We start from the raw sequence: 14,809 nt of genomic DNA on the forward strand, positions 1-14,809 counted from the left end.
TTAGATTCTGAGACAAAGAACTCAATCTCGAATCAAAACACAGTTGATATTTTTCAAATAGAAAAATACACATGCCATCTCGAATGAGAATGTATAGTCGCACGCACAACCGTACAGGGAATTGCATAATTCCGAGAGCCCGCTGTTATGGATAATTGCCGCTAGATGGCAGTATTGTGTATTTCAAAATCAGTACAGCATGCGACTGTTCTAGCAAAGTGTAACCAAATCAACCCTCATCTACATAATATGTCAGCTGGGTAATAAGATTAGAACTTTCTACAAAATGTTGTCAAAGACCCAAATAAAATATTGAAATTAAACAAAATGATCAGACATTTTTTCAACAGAAAAAGCTTTAATAAAAGGCGATTGAGATGATCCTGGTATACAGTGCATGAGTAGCTATAGCTAGCACACTACCAGTGCCAGCTGTTGGACAGCACATCTCCAATGAGACCTTAGTTAAATAACAGGGAAAATGCATTTCCTAAGACATGATTTCATTACTCTTTGTCCTTCTATCTCCTCTCATCTTCCGAGTGTGGAGAAGAGTATTTTTTCTCAGTCACACCCACAACCATGGACTATTATCTTCAAGTATGCTAGCTAAACAGATGAGACACTTCTGGTCCGTTGAGTCTCCTTTGCAAAGTTACTTCTTCTCATAGTAGAACCATTTATCCACTGGAAATAGAAAAGCAAAATAAATTATAATTACATTAAATGTGTACAGGGGCAATTCCATTTTCAATTCAGGCAGTAAACAGAAATTGCAATTATCCCCACTGAGGAAAAATGTAATTGGAATCTTAGCTTACTTCCTGAATAGCAATGGAATTGACTGTCCTAAAAGAAAATATGTACACAACCTTTGCAATCCTTCCTTATCATTCCAGGTTGGTCATAAAAGTGGGATTTTTACAATACGTCAATTAACCATCTGATAGTCAAAGCGGGGACTTACTTTCACAATCTTAAGGTAAAAATTATTTTAAGAGACTTACCTGAGCAGGGGATATGATCTTCAGTTCCACAAGGGCTTGTCTAAAAAATAAAAATACAAGCATTAATAAATACATAATTGGATGGTCTGACTGAGCAAAGTGTAAAGATGTATGCCAGACATGTTTGACAACACCAGAGGTTTGTAGGAAGCATGTATGTGTAGAATATTACAAACCCTGCAATGCACTTTGAATTGCTCATTTTGATTTGAATTGCTGACCCCATCAACAGAAGAGAGTTTCATCCTTGAATTGCTCTATTTTATTTGAATAACTACTGACCGTAGTACTAACCGCAGTACTGACCGCCACAATTAAGAGCACAGCATATAAAAGGAGACAGTTCTGAGCTGACCCTGAAGTTCTAGAACAGTCATAAAGAAGCAGGAAGTACTGACCCTTCCTACGACAGCCTTGGCCTCGTCCGTAGAGCAGCAGAAGGGGCTGTCTTCCGCCGACACGCACGTGTTTTTACTGCAGGGTGGGAGGAAACATCCGTCAGATATGAATTAACACTCTAATACTGTATTCAGATGAAGAGGTTAAACCAAGGCCTCATGCCTTTTAAAGGGTTAATAAATTGTTATGATAAACTGTACGGTCTCCTCTTCTAGGAGACCTCTGTGTGTGTATTAACACCTGTTTTGAGTGTTGTGCCCTTCACACTATCAGAAGGCAGAAACCGCCTATGTTCATACTCCTCCTGTCTGGGCCCCACTATGGCTGTCTGAGGTTCTGAGAATATGACTGGTGTTCCGAGAACACAAGGCTGCCGCAGGCCTGATGAAAATAGCCACCTGTCAGAAGATGCTTGGACTCGTTCACCTTGTTATGACCCTATACTTGTGATGAAAGGTCAAGTTTCGGTCAAACACTTCTGAGCTTTTAATTGCTGACAAGATGGTTGCTGCTGTCAGGGGGAGGTTAGATTTATTAAAATGTTGTTGCCAGGGAAACTCACAAGGAGGACTGGGAGAGGTTATATACTGTATTCTGTACCAACTTCTGCCTACAATTGTATTACTAAAGGAGAATTTGAATACTTAAACAAAGAATCTGTGTTTCCTTTCCATTACTAATGTATGTTTGATAATTATATAGACCTGATCATCTGTTGAAGAAATTGACCAACACAGATTCAAACAAGTTCTTGCTTGTTGCTGTACTCAAACAGAAGTCAAATTTCACAAATTAAGCGGCAGGGTTTACATGTTAGAATTACAGATGGGGCCTTTAAGAATGACTTCACAGTAATTCTATTAAAATGATGGGACTGTAATAAACACCAGTTTTAGAGGTACTGTACTTTAAAAGGATTGTACATTGTGTTCTCTCCTCACCAGTTGAGTCCTCCAGCATTGGTCTTTTCAGAGATAAGTGCCTTCCAGAAGCAATGGGTGCTCTTGATTGTCTCAATGGCAAAGTCCTGACAGGGAAACATACAGGTTGAGCAGAGGCTGTTGTCAGGGTTAGGAAATATACAGTTTGGGGGAAGTTTCCTGGACACAGACTAAGCCTAGTCCCTGAGTAATATGCAAACTCAAATAGAGAATCTCAAATTGTGAGTGTTTTAGTCCAGGACTAGGCTGAATCTGGGTGAAGGAAACCAACCCTTCGTATTTCTGTATTATGCTGAGCCGATCACTTTAAACCCAATTTCCTTACTAGTTACTATTGAACTTCACTGAACACTATGTTGCAACAGGATCATATCACCTTGTGGGTCTTGCAACGCTAGTGCAATTCTCTGTTCATCATATATGCATAGTCACTTTAATTAACGATACCTACATGTACATACTACCTCAAATCAGCCTGACTAACCGGTGTCTGTATGTAGCCTCACTACTTTTATAGCCTGTCTTTTTACTGTTGTTTTATTTATTTACCTACCGATTATTCACCTAAACCCTTTTTTTGCACTATTGGTTAGAGCCTGTAAGTAAGCATTTCACTGTAAGGTGAACCTGTTGTATTCGGCGTTCGTAACAAATAAACTTTGCTTTGATTTGAAATGTCAGCCCTCTATTTGGCCAATGCAATCTAGCCTGGGTACCACACCATTTCGGCATTCAACAACACTGCATTGCTACAATGCTACGAAGGCATAACAACACGATGGCTAATGCAGAAACAGACTGGCATACAGGCTAAACTGCTATCCATGTACCTAGATTGAAAAAGCTGTTTTAGATGTGTGGTGCAAATGATGTGCTACAAAGTAAACAGAATGAAAACAATCTTGAGTGTGGACGAAGATACTGGAACACGAGGCTCTGGCAATACCGTGCTTAATGCAACAGCAACATGGACCACTCTGCCTCAGACAGGGCTGACACTGTATTGTTGGGTTCTGAGAATAGGAAATATACTTATTCATGTCACTGATGGAGTGCTGAGGTTTAGAGGGTCTACACCAGAAGTTAAGGGTTGTAGGAGGAAGGTACATAGTGTGTGCAACTAAGCTTGGAATGTGTTGAGTGCAGGGAAATGATTGCATGTGGCAGAACTGATAAGGGGAGAATCCACTGAAGACTCATATGACGTAGCTCCCTACTCAGCAATAATGATGCAATGTTTAGAGATAAGGAGGAGACTCCACCCAAAGTGGGATATGAATACTACCACAGGGGAAGCCATGTCTGTGTCAGAATTACAGCCGTATCGACCCTTTGGGAAGAATTAAACTTGGTTAAGCTTTTCTAGTGTCCGTGAGTTATTTAGCCAAAATTAGAACCTAACAGTAGGGAATACAAGATGGATACCTTGTCTTTGAACGCTCCGTTGAAGGCAAACTGGTTCTCTGGTTTCCCGTCTGGTACCTTGTACCTCCTGAACCAGTCCACAGTGGCCTCCAAGTAACCTGGCTTCAGCCTCTGGATGTCACTGATGTCTGAGGTACACATGATAAGAAGACCAGTGAGAGGATGACTGTGGCAATAGGAATAGACACACACACACACACACCTAGGAAAACAATAGTTCAATTCTTTGCATTCTTTACTTGAGCAATCATATTCTAGTACTACTACTATCAGTGACTGGACCAATGGGCAGCATTAAGGAATGGCCTGTTGTATTAGGGATTGTCAGTTTAGCCCACATCCAGCTCCTCCGGTGCTTACCGTTCAGGTCCTTAGCTTCAGGGTCCTCCACGTTGATGGCCATGACTTTCCAGTCAGTCTCCCCCTCGTCGATCATGGCCAAAACCCCCAGTACCTTCACCTTGATCACTTCACCACGCGAACACACCTGGAGAGGAGACAGGGATGTGATCAGTACAACATAGAGAAGTAGGATATTAGTATGGGGATAGGTCCCTTTCAATGATAGTATGTCAAATACAGGTCACATGCCTGAGGAAAGTTAATTTCATCAGACACCCACACATGAAACTCACACCATAAATTCACTACAGACAGCTGATGTAGTAATAAAACAGCCAAATTGTTACCAACATACTTTTCAAAATTGTACACTTTGCTTTGGTGACAAAAAGCTGCTTTGAATGAAACCTGAAGCAAGTAAGAATGTCAGAGAGTGAATGGAATAAACCAGATCAGCTCTAAAGGTTTAATGGTTGTAGGATAAAGAACAAGTGCTGTACCTTGGTACCGATTTCACAGACGTCAATTGGGTCGTTGTCACCACAGCAGCCAGTGTCTCCATCTTTGTGCCCAGGGTCCTCCCATGTCTATCAAGAAAGAGAAATATCACTGTCAAAAAAGGATTGAGATACTTAGTTCATATCACTACAGAGAAATATCACTGTCAAAAAAGGATTGAGATACTTAGTTCATATCACTACAGAGAAATAGGTAATCAATGCCAACTCAGTTCTAGGTGATCAATGAATTCAGTTAGACAGGGATAGCGTAGTCTACATTGTCAGACCATATGTAGCTTGATACCAGGTTAGTGACTGTCTGGTGGCAGGTTAGTGACTGTCTGGTGGCAGGTTAGTGACTGTCTGACCTGAGGTATTGCTCCATAGTTCCAGATGTAGCCTTTGTGGGGGAAAACGTTGGCGACATAACGCAAGTTCCCCTTCTTCACATCCTGCTTGATCGGATTCAGGGGGTCTTTGGTCGCAATCTGGAAGTAGCAAAGCCAAACATTATTAAATGTGCTTCCATCGTCTTGAGAAACAATCTGTCCCTAATGGATACACATACTCTTAAATTTCCACCCAGTACAGCCAGAATAAGACTGGCCACCCCTCGGAGCCTGGTTCCTCTCTAGGTTTCTTCCCAGGTCCCTGCCTTCTAGACTGTGTTTCTACCTCTGCATTGCTTGCTCTCTTTTAGGCTGGGTATCTGTAAAGCACATTTTATTTATTTTATTTCACCTTTATTTAACCTGGTAGGGTATTTGAGAACAAGTTCATTTACAACTGCGACCTGGCCAAGATAAAGCAAAGCAGTTTCACACATACAGAGTTACACATGGAATAAACAAACATACAGTCAATAATACAGTAGAAAATGTCAATACAGTGAGTGCAAATGAGGTAGGATAATGGAGGTAAGGCAATAAATAGGCCATGGTGGCGAAGTAATTGCAATATAGCAAATAAACACTGGAATGGTAGATGTGCAGAAGATGAATGTGCAAGTAGAGATACTGGGGTGCAAAGGAGCAAGATAAATAAATAAATACAGTATGGGGATGAGGTAGTTGGATGGCACATTGTGACGGCTGATGTAAAAAGGTCTTTATGAAATAAATTTTATGCATAATTTTGCTTACCTCTTGACTAGCCAGGGTCCAGATTCCCAGACAAAGATTAAGCTTAGTCAAGGATTTTTCAAACGCATGCTCAATGAAGAATCTCTATTGAATTAACTAAAAAGCTAATGGACAAGGCCTAATCGGGATCCAGGAAACCGGCCCTAGATCGTAAAAGCCAGACTAATCTGGCTAAATAAAGGCTGAGTTGTTCTGATTAGTGACAAATTGATACAGGTAAGTAGGTTTGCATTATTATATTAGGATTATAGACTAAGACCTGGTATATTACTGTAAAGGTAAAGTTAGCAGGAGAAAGATCTCCGCATGGCCAAGAGCACAACGTACACACCAGAGTTAGGCTCAATTCGAAATGAAGGCAATCAAATCAGGAAGTAAACAATCATTCTAATTGAAAAAAGGGCATTTATTTTCAATGACTCCACAATAAACAAAAAAGTTGTAAAAGTTTTTTTTTAAACCCAAATTTAAAATTCATATCACTTCCTGAATTGACTGCATTCAATTAGAATTGAGCCATTTACATTTACGTCATTTAGCAGACGCTCTTATCCAGAGCGACTTAGTACACACAACAAGGTTGTTTCTGCACCCTGCACATGGAAATATGCCACTGACTTTATTGTGGTATGCCAGTCACGTTTTTCACATACTGTGTATTTTTAAAAACTGGCTCATTAAATCAATCAAGGTGAACCTACCTCCATCTTTGAGTTGGTCCATCTTGGTACTTCAACAACCACGTGGAAAATGTTCTGAAAGAGAAGAAAGCAATAAATCATTCTGCTTTTTTTGTATGCCTGTGTCACACACTACATCTCATTCCAAAATCAGTTGGTCCCCCCTTTGTTGCTAGAACAGCCTCCACTCTTCTGGGAAGGCTTTCCACCAGATGTTAGAACATTTCTGCAGGGACATGCTTCCATTCAGCCACAAGAGCATTAGAGGCCGGGCACCAATGATGGGCGATTAGGCCTGGCTCACAGTTCCAATTCATCCCAAAGGAGTTTGATGTGGTTTAGGTCAGGGCTCTGTGCAGGCCAGTTAAGTTCTTCTAAACAGATTTCAACAAACCATTTCTGTATGGACCTCGCTTTGTGCATGGGCGCATTGTCATGCTGAAACAGGAAAGGGCCTTCCCCAAAATGTTGCCACAAAGTTGGAAGCACAGAATCGTCTAGAATGTCATTGTATGCTATAGCATTAAGATTTCCCTTCACTGGAACTAAGGGGCCCAAACCATGAAAAACAGCCCCAGACCATTATTCCTTCTCCTCCAAACTTTAGTTGGCACTATGCATTGGGGCAGGTAGCGTTCTTATGGCATCTGACCAAACCCAGACTCGTCCTTTGGACTGCCAGATTGTGCAGCGTGATTCATCACTCCAGAGAACGTGTTTCCACTGCTCCAGAGTTCAATGGCTGCGAGCTTTACACCACTCCAGCCGATGCTTGGCATTGCGCATAGTGATCTTGGGCTTGTGTGCGATTGCTCGTCCATGGAAACCCATTTCATGAATCTCCCGACAAATAGTTATTGTGCTGACGTTGGAACTCTGTAGTGAGTGTTGCAAACGAGAACAGGTGATTTTAATGCACTTCAGCACTTGGCAGTCCCGTTCTGTGAGCTTGTGTGTCCTACCACTTTGTATCTGAGCCATTGTTGCTCCTAGACGTTTCCATTTCACAATTACAGCACTTACAGTTGACCGGGGCAGCTCTACCAGGGCAAAAATTAGACTAAATGACTTGTTGTAAAGGTGGCATCCTATGACGGTGCCATGTCACTGAGCTCTTCAGTAAGGAACATTCTAAAGCAAATTATTTCCTATGGAGTTTGCATAGCTGTGTGCTCGATTTTATACACCTGTCAGCAACGGTGTGGCTGAAATAGCAGAATCCACTAATTTGAAGGGGTGTTCACATATACATTTTTCTTTTTACCTTTACTTAACTAGGCAAGTCAGTTAAGAACAAATTCTTAACTAGTAACCGGAAGGTTGCAAGTTCAAACCCCCACACATATATGTATGTGTGTGTGTGTACATATATGTATGTATGTGTGTATATATGTATGTATATATATATATATATATACTTTTGTGTAATATATTTATATACACAAAAGTATATACACACTACCTGTCAAAAGCTTTAGAACACCTCATTCAAGTGTTTTTCTTTATTTTTACTATTTTCTACATTGCAGAATAATAGTGAAGACATCAAAACTATGAAATAACACATATGGAATCATGTAGGATCCAAAAAGTGTTAAACAAAATCAAAATATATGTTATATTTGAGATTATTAAAATAGCCACCCTTTGCCTTGATGACAGCGTTGCACAATCTTGGCATTCTCTCAACCAGCTTCACCTGGAATGCTTTTACAGTTATGAAGAAGTTCCCACAAATGCTGAGCACTTGTTGGCTGCTTTTCCTTCATTCTGCAGTCCAACTCATCCCAAACCATCTCAGTTGGGTTGAGGTCAGGGGATCGTGGAGGCCAGGTCATCTGATGCAGCACTTCATCACTCTCCTTCTTGGTCAAATAGCCCTTATACAGCCTGGAGGTGGGGTGGGTCATTGTCCTGTTGAAAAAAAATGATAGTGGGACTATGTGCAAACCAGATGGGATGGCGTATCGCTGCAGAATGCGGTGGTAGCCATGCTGGTTAAATGTGCCTTGAATTCTAAATAAATCACATACAGTGTCACCAGCAAAGCACCACCACACCTCCTCCTCCGTGCTTCACGGTGGGAACCATACATGTAGTGATTATCCGTTCACCTACTCTTCTCACAAAGACACGGCGGTTGGAACCAAAGATCTCCAATTTGGACTCCAGATCAAAGGACAAATTTCCACCGGTCCAATGTCCATTGCTCATGTTTCTTGGCCCAAGCAAGTCTCTTCTTATTTTTAGTTTCCTTTAGTAGTGGTTTCTTTGCAGCAATTTGACCATGAAGGCCTGATTCACACAGTCTCCTCTGAACAGTTGATATTGAGATGTGTTTGTTTCTTGAACTCCGTGAAGCATTTATTTGGGCTGCAAATTCTGAGGCTGGTAAATCTAATGAACTAACTCTTGTTCTTCCATTCCCGTGGTGGTCCTCATGAGATCCAGTTTCACAATGGCGCTTGATGGTTTTTGCGACTGCACTTGAAATGTTCAAAGTTCTTGACATTTTCCATATTGACTGACCTTCATGTCTTAAAGTAATGATGGACTGTCGTTTCTCTTTGCTTATTTGAGCTGTTCTTAGTATGGACTTCTGTATACCCCTTACATTGTCACAACACAACTGATTGACTCAAATGCATTAAGAAGGAAAGAAATTCCACAAATTAACTTTTAAAAAGGCACACCAGTTAATTGAAATGCATTCCAGGTGATTACATAATGAAGCTGGTTGAGAGAATGCCAAGAGTGTATAAAGCTGTCATCAAGGCAAAGGGAGGCTATTTGAAGAATCTCAAATATAAAATACATTTAGATTTTTTTGGTTACTACATGTTTACATATGTGTGATTTCATAGTTTTGATGTCTTTACAATGTAGAAAATAAGAAGAATTAAGAAAAACCCTTGAATGAGTAGGTGTTCTAAAATATTTGACCGGTAGTGTATCATAATATCAATATACCCAGTTATAATGTATTTATGACTATGGATGAGTTGGAGGAAACGAAAGGCCATCCAACTGGGATATATTATTCCAGTGAGATAAGATAACAGGAAATCCAGAATTACTGCATAATGATTGAAGAGTTCAGTGTTGGAGGGGTAAAGACCATTGCTTTGACAAACAGACTATGACCTTGCTAGTGCTACTCCTACTCTCCCACACACATAATACATTAAAGCTATTCTGACCACAAGGTTTTACCATGGAATCAAAAGTTAAACTTAGCGGGTGTCTTCCTATAAAGAAACAGTTGAATAGATATCCCATCTACATTCAGTGTGTGTTATTGTGTAATGGGGTGTTGTAGCGGGATAAAGGTGACATACTTTACCTGGCTCTCATCAGCGTACATGGGTATGTCATGGAATGGGGAGACATACTTTCCATCAGAATTTTCTACAGAGAACAGACAATAACATACAAGCAAATTAATCTATATGAATTCAATCACTTTGACTGCATCCCTTTTGATTTAAACAAAAACATTTCTATACATGTTTGCCCATCGAAGAAGTGGTCTGAAAGTGACTGGATGTCAATACCAAAACATTCAGGAGATAGAGGTGCTCAAAGTTGACCCATTTTGCATACCCCACCATGAGTGCATTCACTTCTTCTTCCCTGAAAAAGATAAACGGTTGAGGTTTATATAATTGAAATGCTTAAAAACAGAGTTGTCAAACTATTTTATAATTTCTTGAAAAAAAAAGTGAAAAAATAGTTTGGCAATCCTGTTTTTAACTTTTCAATGATATCAAATCTCAACCGTTTATCTTTTCCAGTGATGAAGACATGAATGTACTCATGGTGGGGTATGCAAAATGGGTCAACTTTGAGCACCTCTATCTCTTGAATGTTTTGGTATTGAGATCCAGTCACTTTCAGACCACTTCTTCCATGCTTTTGTGGCACAGTCGATAACGCGCCGGACCTCGGGGTCGAGGGTTCGAGACCTACTCCCTGCCCTTTTCATTACATTGGTGTCAGAAGGGATCGGACCTTGCATCCACGGTGCGTGTGCTTGGACTGTGCATGTTCCTGTAAGACGTAGAGTCGCAAGCTGGCGCGAGGACGCACTCTTTGAAAGGGAGTAGTGTAACGACCCTGGGTTTATAAGCGCGGAAATCGACTCTGCCGCACAAGCATGCTTTTGCGGCACAAGTCGACAGCGTGCCGGAACTCGGGCTAGAAGGTCGACCTGCTCCCAGCATGTTTCATTACAATATATTTCACAGCAGTTTACATGGTACAATGATTCTCTACAATATATACTCTCATGTTTTGTCACAAACTGAAATTAGGTAAACTATTATTATTTTAGCAACCACAAAATGGCGGCACGATTTCTGCATAGTTTAACATTTCAATTTAATTTAAAGATAACTTTACCACAAAGATGGCCGCCCGTCCACCCACTATCGAATGTCAACATAAATGGCCATCCATAGCAACGGTTCCACTTGGGCTGGTAGCCTAGTGGTTAGAGCGTTGGGCCAGTAACCGAAAGGTTGCTAGATCGAATCCCGAGCTGACAAGGTAAAAATGTGTTGTATTCTGCCCCTGAGCAAGGCAGTTTACCCACCGGTCCCCGGGCGCTGAAGACGTGGTTGTCGATTAAGGCAGCCCCCCCCCGCACCACTCTGATTCAGAGGGGTTGGGTTAAATGCAGAAGACACATTTCAGTTGTACAACTGACTAGGTATCCCCCTTTCCTTTACTTACTCACCGAGCCAGAGCTGCCATGACCGGAGTGCATGCAGAGCAAGCTGCCTGTGCACAGGGAGCGAGTGACAGAGAGAGGAGCAGCTAATGGATTTATTAATGGAGGAAGTTATTTTTGATTTCGGGCCTGAATGTTGTCGGCATATGTAATGCTCAGGCTTAAAATTCATGCCCACGAAGGGCTCTGGTGTAAATGTAATCAACCTCTCTTACACATAAATAACATGTATTCATAATGCCACCCCAGAGTAATAGACATCAGTGCTCAATCACAAAGGCTGCACTGTATGCAACAAATATGAAAAACTGCTGCATCATTCGATATGAACAAGGATACATTCAGCCTAACTGGTTAAATGAGAAACACCTTTGACAGCTCTTGAAGCCTCATCTTAGAAACTGGGCGTAACCCACACCGTTTATAAACGGAATTCTCTAAATTGCTGGTGTGGTAGCCCTTTCAACAGATGGTAATGTTAACCATATACAGTAATTTCACGAAGCTGTCTGCCGCCCAAGGGCAATGCCCCGACTCTCCAACGCTTTACTTTCATATCGCATCAAAATAATTTCAAAAGGCTAAAAATACACTTATTGTACACTGTTTTAACCGGCTTTATCACAGTTGCAGCAGACAGTATTTTCCAGTGACAACAGGTTTCTGGCAGCCTTCTTCCTTTATGCTACATCTACACACAGGTGTTCGGAGACGCAGATTGCTAATTACCACAGGTGGTCCCTCTGTCTTCATTAAACATGCGCTGTAACATGGAGATATGGCTATGTGGGAACACTAACCCTATAAAAGGTGTGTATAAATTTAAACTATTGTTTTTGTATTTATTATTTCTCATAAGGTCCGTATGCTTCCAAAACCATACTGCAAGCTATACGTGTCAATGTTCTGACCAGGTATCAGGGCTCTTAACAAAACTCCCCATATAGATGATGTCTTCATCCAATGACTTGTTATGTATAGAACAGATAGTCATGATCAAGGGCTAGGAGCCAGCTGTGGTCGATACATTCAGCTGAGGACCCAAGACAGAGAAGCTGAAAGTTTGGCCAACTTGGGTTTTCAAGAGCTACTTTAGTTTACAATTGGCTCATTCATCCCCCTCCTCTCCCCTGTAACTATTCACCAGGTCGTTGCTGCAAATCAGAACGTGTTCTCAGTCAACTTACCTGGTAAAATAACGGATAAATAAAAATAAAAACTTGTGTGGTATCCCAACAACACTAGTTTATATCAGAAATACCACATCTGCAGAATTAATTTAATAAACACTTAATATAGGAATTAATTGGATCCTGATACCAAGTCAAGTTAAAGTACAGCAAGTTCGATAGAAGCATATGTCAGCCAACCGGCAAAACTGGTCCATTCAATTACTAGTTTGTCTGCTCAAATCAATCAATGTGGGGCAAAGGCCAAGCGATGGTACACGCCTATACTTATAAATCCACGATGCTAGGTGACAATATGTGAAACCTAGCTACACTTGAACGTAGCATTAGGAGTATAAAACCAATGCGAAAGCAATGAATAAAAGTGACACGTGGGAGGTTGGGGCCCGATCCCAGTAGCAAACCGGCGAACCACAATGGATACGATTATAGCAAGCTAACAAGTTAAACTAATATGTTCATTAAAAAGTGAACCATACTTACTGAAAAACAAACGATAGCTCAATGTATTGGGGTTCCCCCTCTCTTCGACTGTGAAGCTCATATTTAATCTGTGTTGGTTTCTTGCCGAAGCTGCGGTGATGGTTAGTGCACTTTGAGTGTTTAAAAGAAGTCCACCCAGAACTACACTGCACATGCGCATTTCTAGGCCGAGTTTGGAAAGTGCAGCAACTGCGCATAACGAGTAATCATATCGCGTTGAAGATTACGTATGCATACTGATAATGTCTGTGGTTCATTCTAAGAGTTTATCTTGTTTTTGCAAACCAGCTGAATGTAAGGCAGGTCTTCAATCCATTCTACTGTACATTTTCTTGAATATGGGAGATATCATGATATCAATCCGCTAAAACGATGTCCTGCTATATATAGTTTGAGTTGATCATGTGCTACGTGTTAACGGTAAAGCAAAATATCCCTCAACCTACATCAAATAACATATGTTTTTTTCTTCTAAACACGTGTAGTGGGTCTCTTCCATTAGCCCTTAGTTATTATTCAAAACCATGCGGTTTGAAGCAGAGATCAATATATAATGACGAGATGCTCATGTCTCCGCCCTAACAATGGGAGTCGATGTCATAAACTGTGTTCGAATACTCATACTAACCGTAATATTTGTGACATCAATTGAGTATGTAGTATGTTTATAAGTCATAGTATGGCTATAGTTATTATGCCAAATGTTCCCTGATGTCGTACTAGATTCGCCAAAATACGAAGTATACACGCGATGGACACTGTATTTCCGTGTTTGTGTATAGTATATGGCAACAAGAATAAAAAAATTTAACAATAATTTCAGTGGTTTTGTTATCATTGCAATAGTAACATATTATATATTTTATGTTAAAATTATAGGCAGTGTTCATAATTGTAAATAAGTACTTTGCAAGATTTTCCCAAAATTCGGACACAAATTTACATTCAAAGAACAAGTGAGATAGATTCTCACCTTCTTTTTCACAGAAAACGCAGATATCATCAATAGCCACAAATTTGGAAATCATAGGATTACATGGATATATCTTATGTAAAATGTTGAAGTGCACTTCCTTAACTTTGTTTGGTATACAGTATTTGTAAAGCCTTAACCATGCATTTTTCCAGACAATGTCAGGAATAAGCATGTTCCAGAAAAACTTTCCTCTTGGTGTAAGTTGGTTTTGTGAATGAAGAATTTGTCTTATATATTTATTACAACAAGATTTCTCAAGTAAGCCCACGCCTTCCAATCTGAGTTCTGGATAAACTTTGTGATCATTCCCAAAATTAAAATGAGAAATTAAGATGACTTTTCATAAGTGTAGTTAGACCACTGGGAATGGCTTTGATCACAGAAATAAACTCTCTGAAAGGTATTGGAAACTCCTTCAATGTTATAAATTGTTCATATGTGAGAATATTACCCTTGTTGTCGAAAATATCAAGAACAAAGTCAATATTACTCTCATGCCAAAATTCTATACCAAAATTACACATTTTTCGGATTGAATTGAATTATCTTATTAAAACACTAACCCTAGTGAATAACAACAAGAATAACATCTTCATGAATCATTATAATAAGATATTTTCAGAGTGAATATAATTGCACTTAAATTGTTTCTTTTTTGTATTTTATTTTTATTTATATTTTTTGTATGTTTGAGCATTGTTAATACCTGTGTTTGGTTTGCTAGACATGTTTGATGTAACAATGTAAGTAGATTTTTATCATTACAGCATTATGTTGTGTTGGCTACCTACTGTAACATTAGTTGGCTACTAATACATTTACATTACATTTAAGTCATTTAGCAGACGCTCTTATCCAGAGCGACTTACAAATTGGTGCATTCACCTTATGACATCCAGTGGAACAGTCACTTTACAATAGTGCATCTAATACATTGAACTTGTCAGAATATTTACTTTGTGCAATCTAACTACCCAACTTTTAGTGACTTG

At 39.9% G+C, this 14,809-nt stretch overlaps 1 protein-coding gene across 1 annotated transcript; it reads right to left on the reverse strand.

Moving 5' to 3' along the window:
* Positions 1 to 338: 338 nt before the first annotated feature.
* Positions 339 to 12,998, reverse strand: LOC124041136 (inorganic pyrophosphatase-like). The gene is made up of 11 exons (XM_046358347.1): positions 12,842 to 12,998; positions 9,780 to 9,844; positions 6,458 to 6,511; positions 4,983 to 5,102; positions 4,615 to 4,701; positions 4,133 to 4,259; positions 3,773 to 3,900; positions 2,348 to 2,433; positions 1,406 to 1,481; positions 1,008 to 1,047; positions 339 to 687 (listed from the first exon to the last, which is right to left on the reverse strand). Exons 1-11 carry the CDS (start codon positions 12,993 to 12,995, stop codon positions 656 to 658), a joined length of 969 nt encoding a protein of 322 aa, XP_046214303.1. The 5' UTR covers positions 12,996 to 12,998; the 3' UTR covers positions 339 to 655.
* Between the last annotated feature and the right edge of the window lie 1,811 nt (positions 12,999 to 14,809).

This window comes from Oncorhynchus gorbuscha, linkage group LG08 (assembly GCF_021184085.1).
Source record: "Oncorhynchus gorbuscha isolate QuinsamMale2020 ecotype Even-year linkage group LG08, OgorEven_v1.0, whole genome shotgun sequence".
Lineage (NCBI taxonomy): Eukaryota > Metazoa > Chordata > Actinopteri > Salmoniformes > Salmonidae > Oncorhynchus > Oncorhynchus gorbuscha.

What these genes read in the sequence shown, in the direction of transcription:
- LOC124041136 (XM_046358347.1), bottom strand. Translation starts at nt 12,995, where the DNA reads ATGTGCAGTGTAGTTCTGGGTGGACTTCTTTTAAACACTCAAAGTGCA. An exon ending in GGACCAACTCAAAGATGGAG is followed by an intron (nt 5,103 to 6,457) that starts GTAGGTTCACCT and finishes TGCTACTTCCAG; the next exon opens with ATTGCGACCAAAGACCCCCT. An exon ending in ACGGAGCGTTCAAAGACAAG is followed by an intron (nt 2,434 to 3,772) that starts GTATCCATCTTG and finishes TTTCCCTGTCAG; the next exon opens with GACTTTGCCATTGAGACAAT.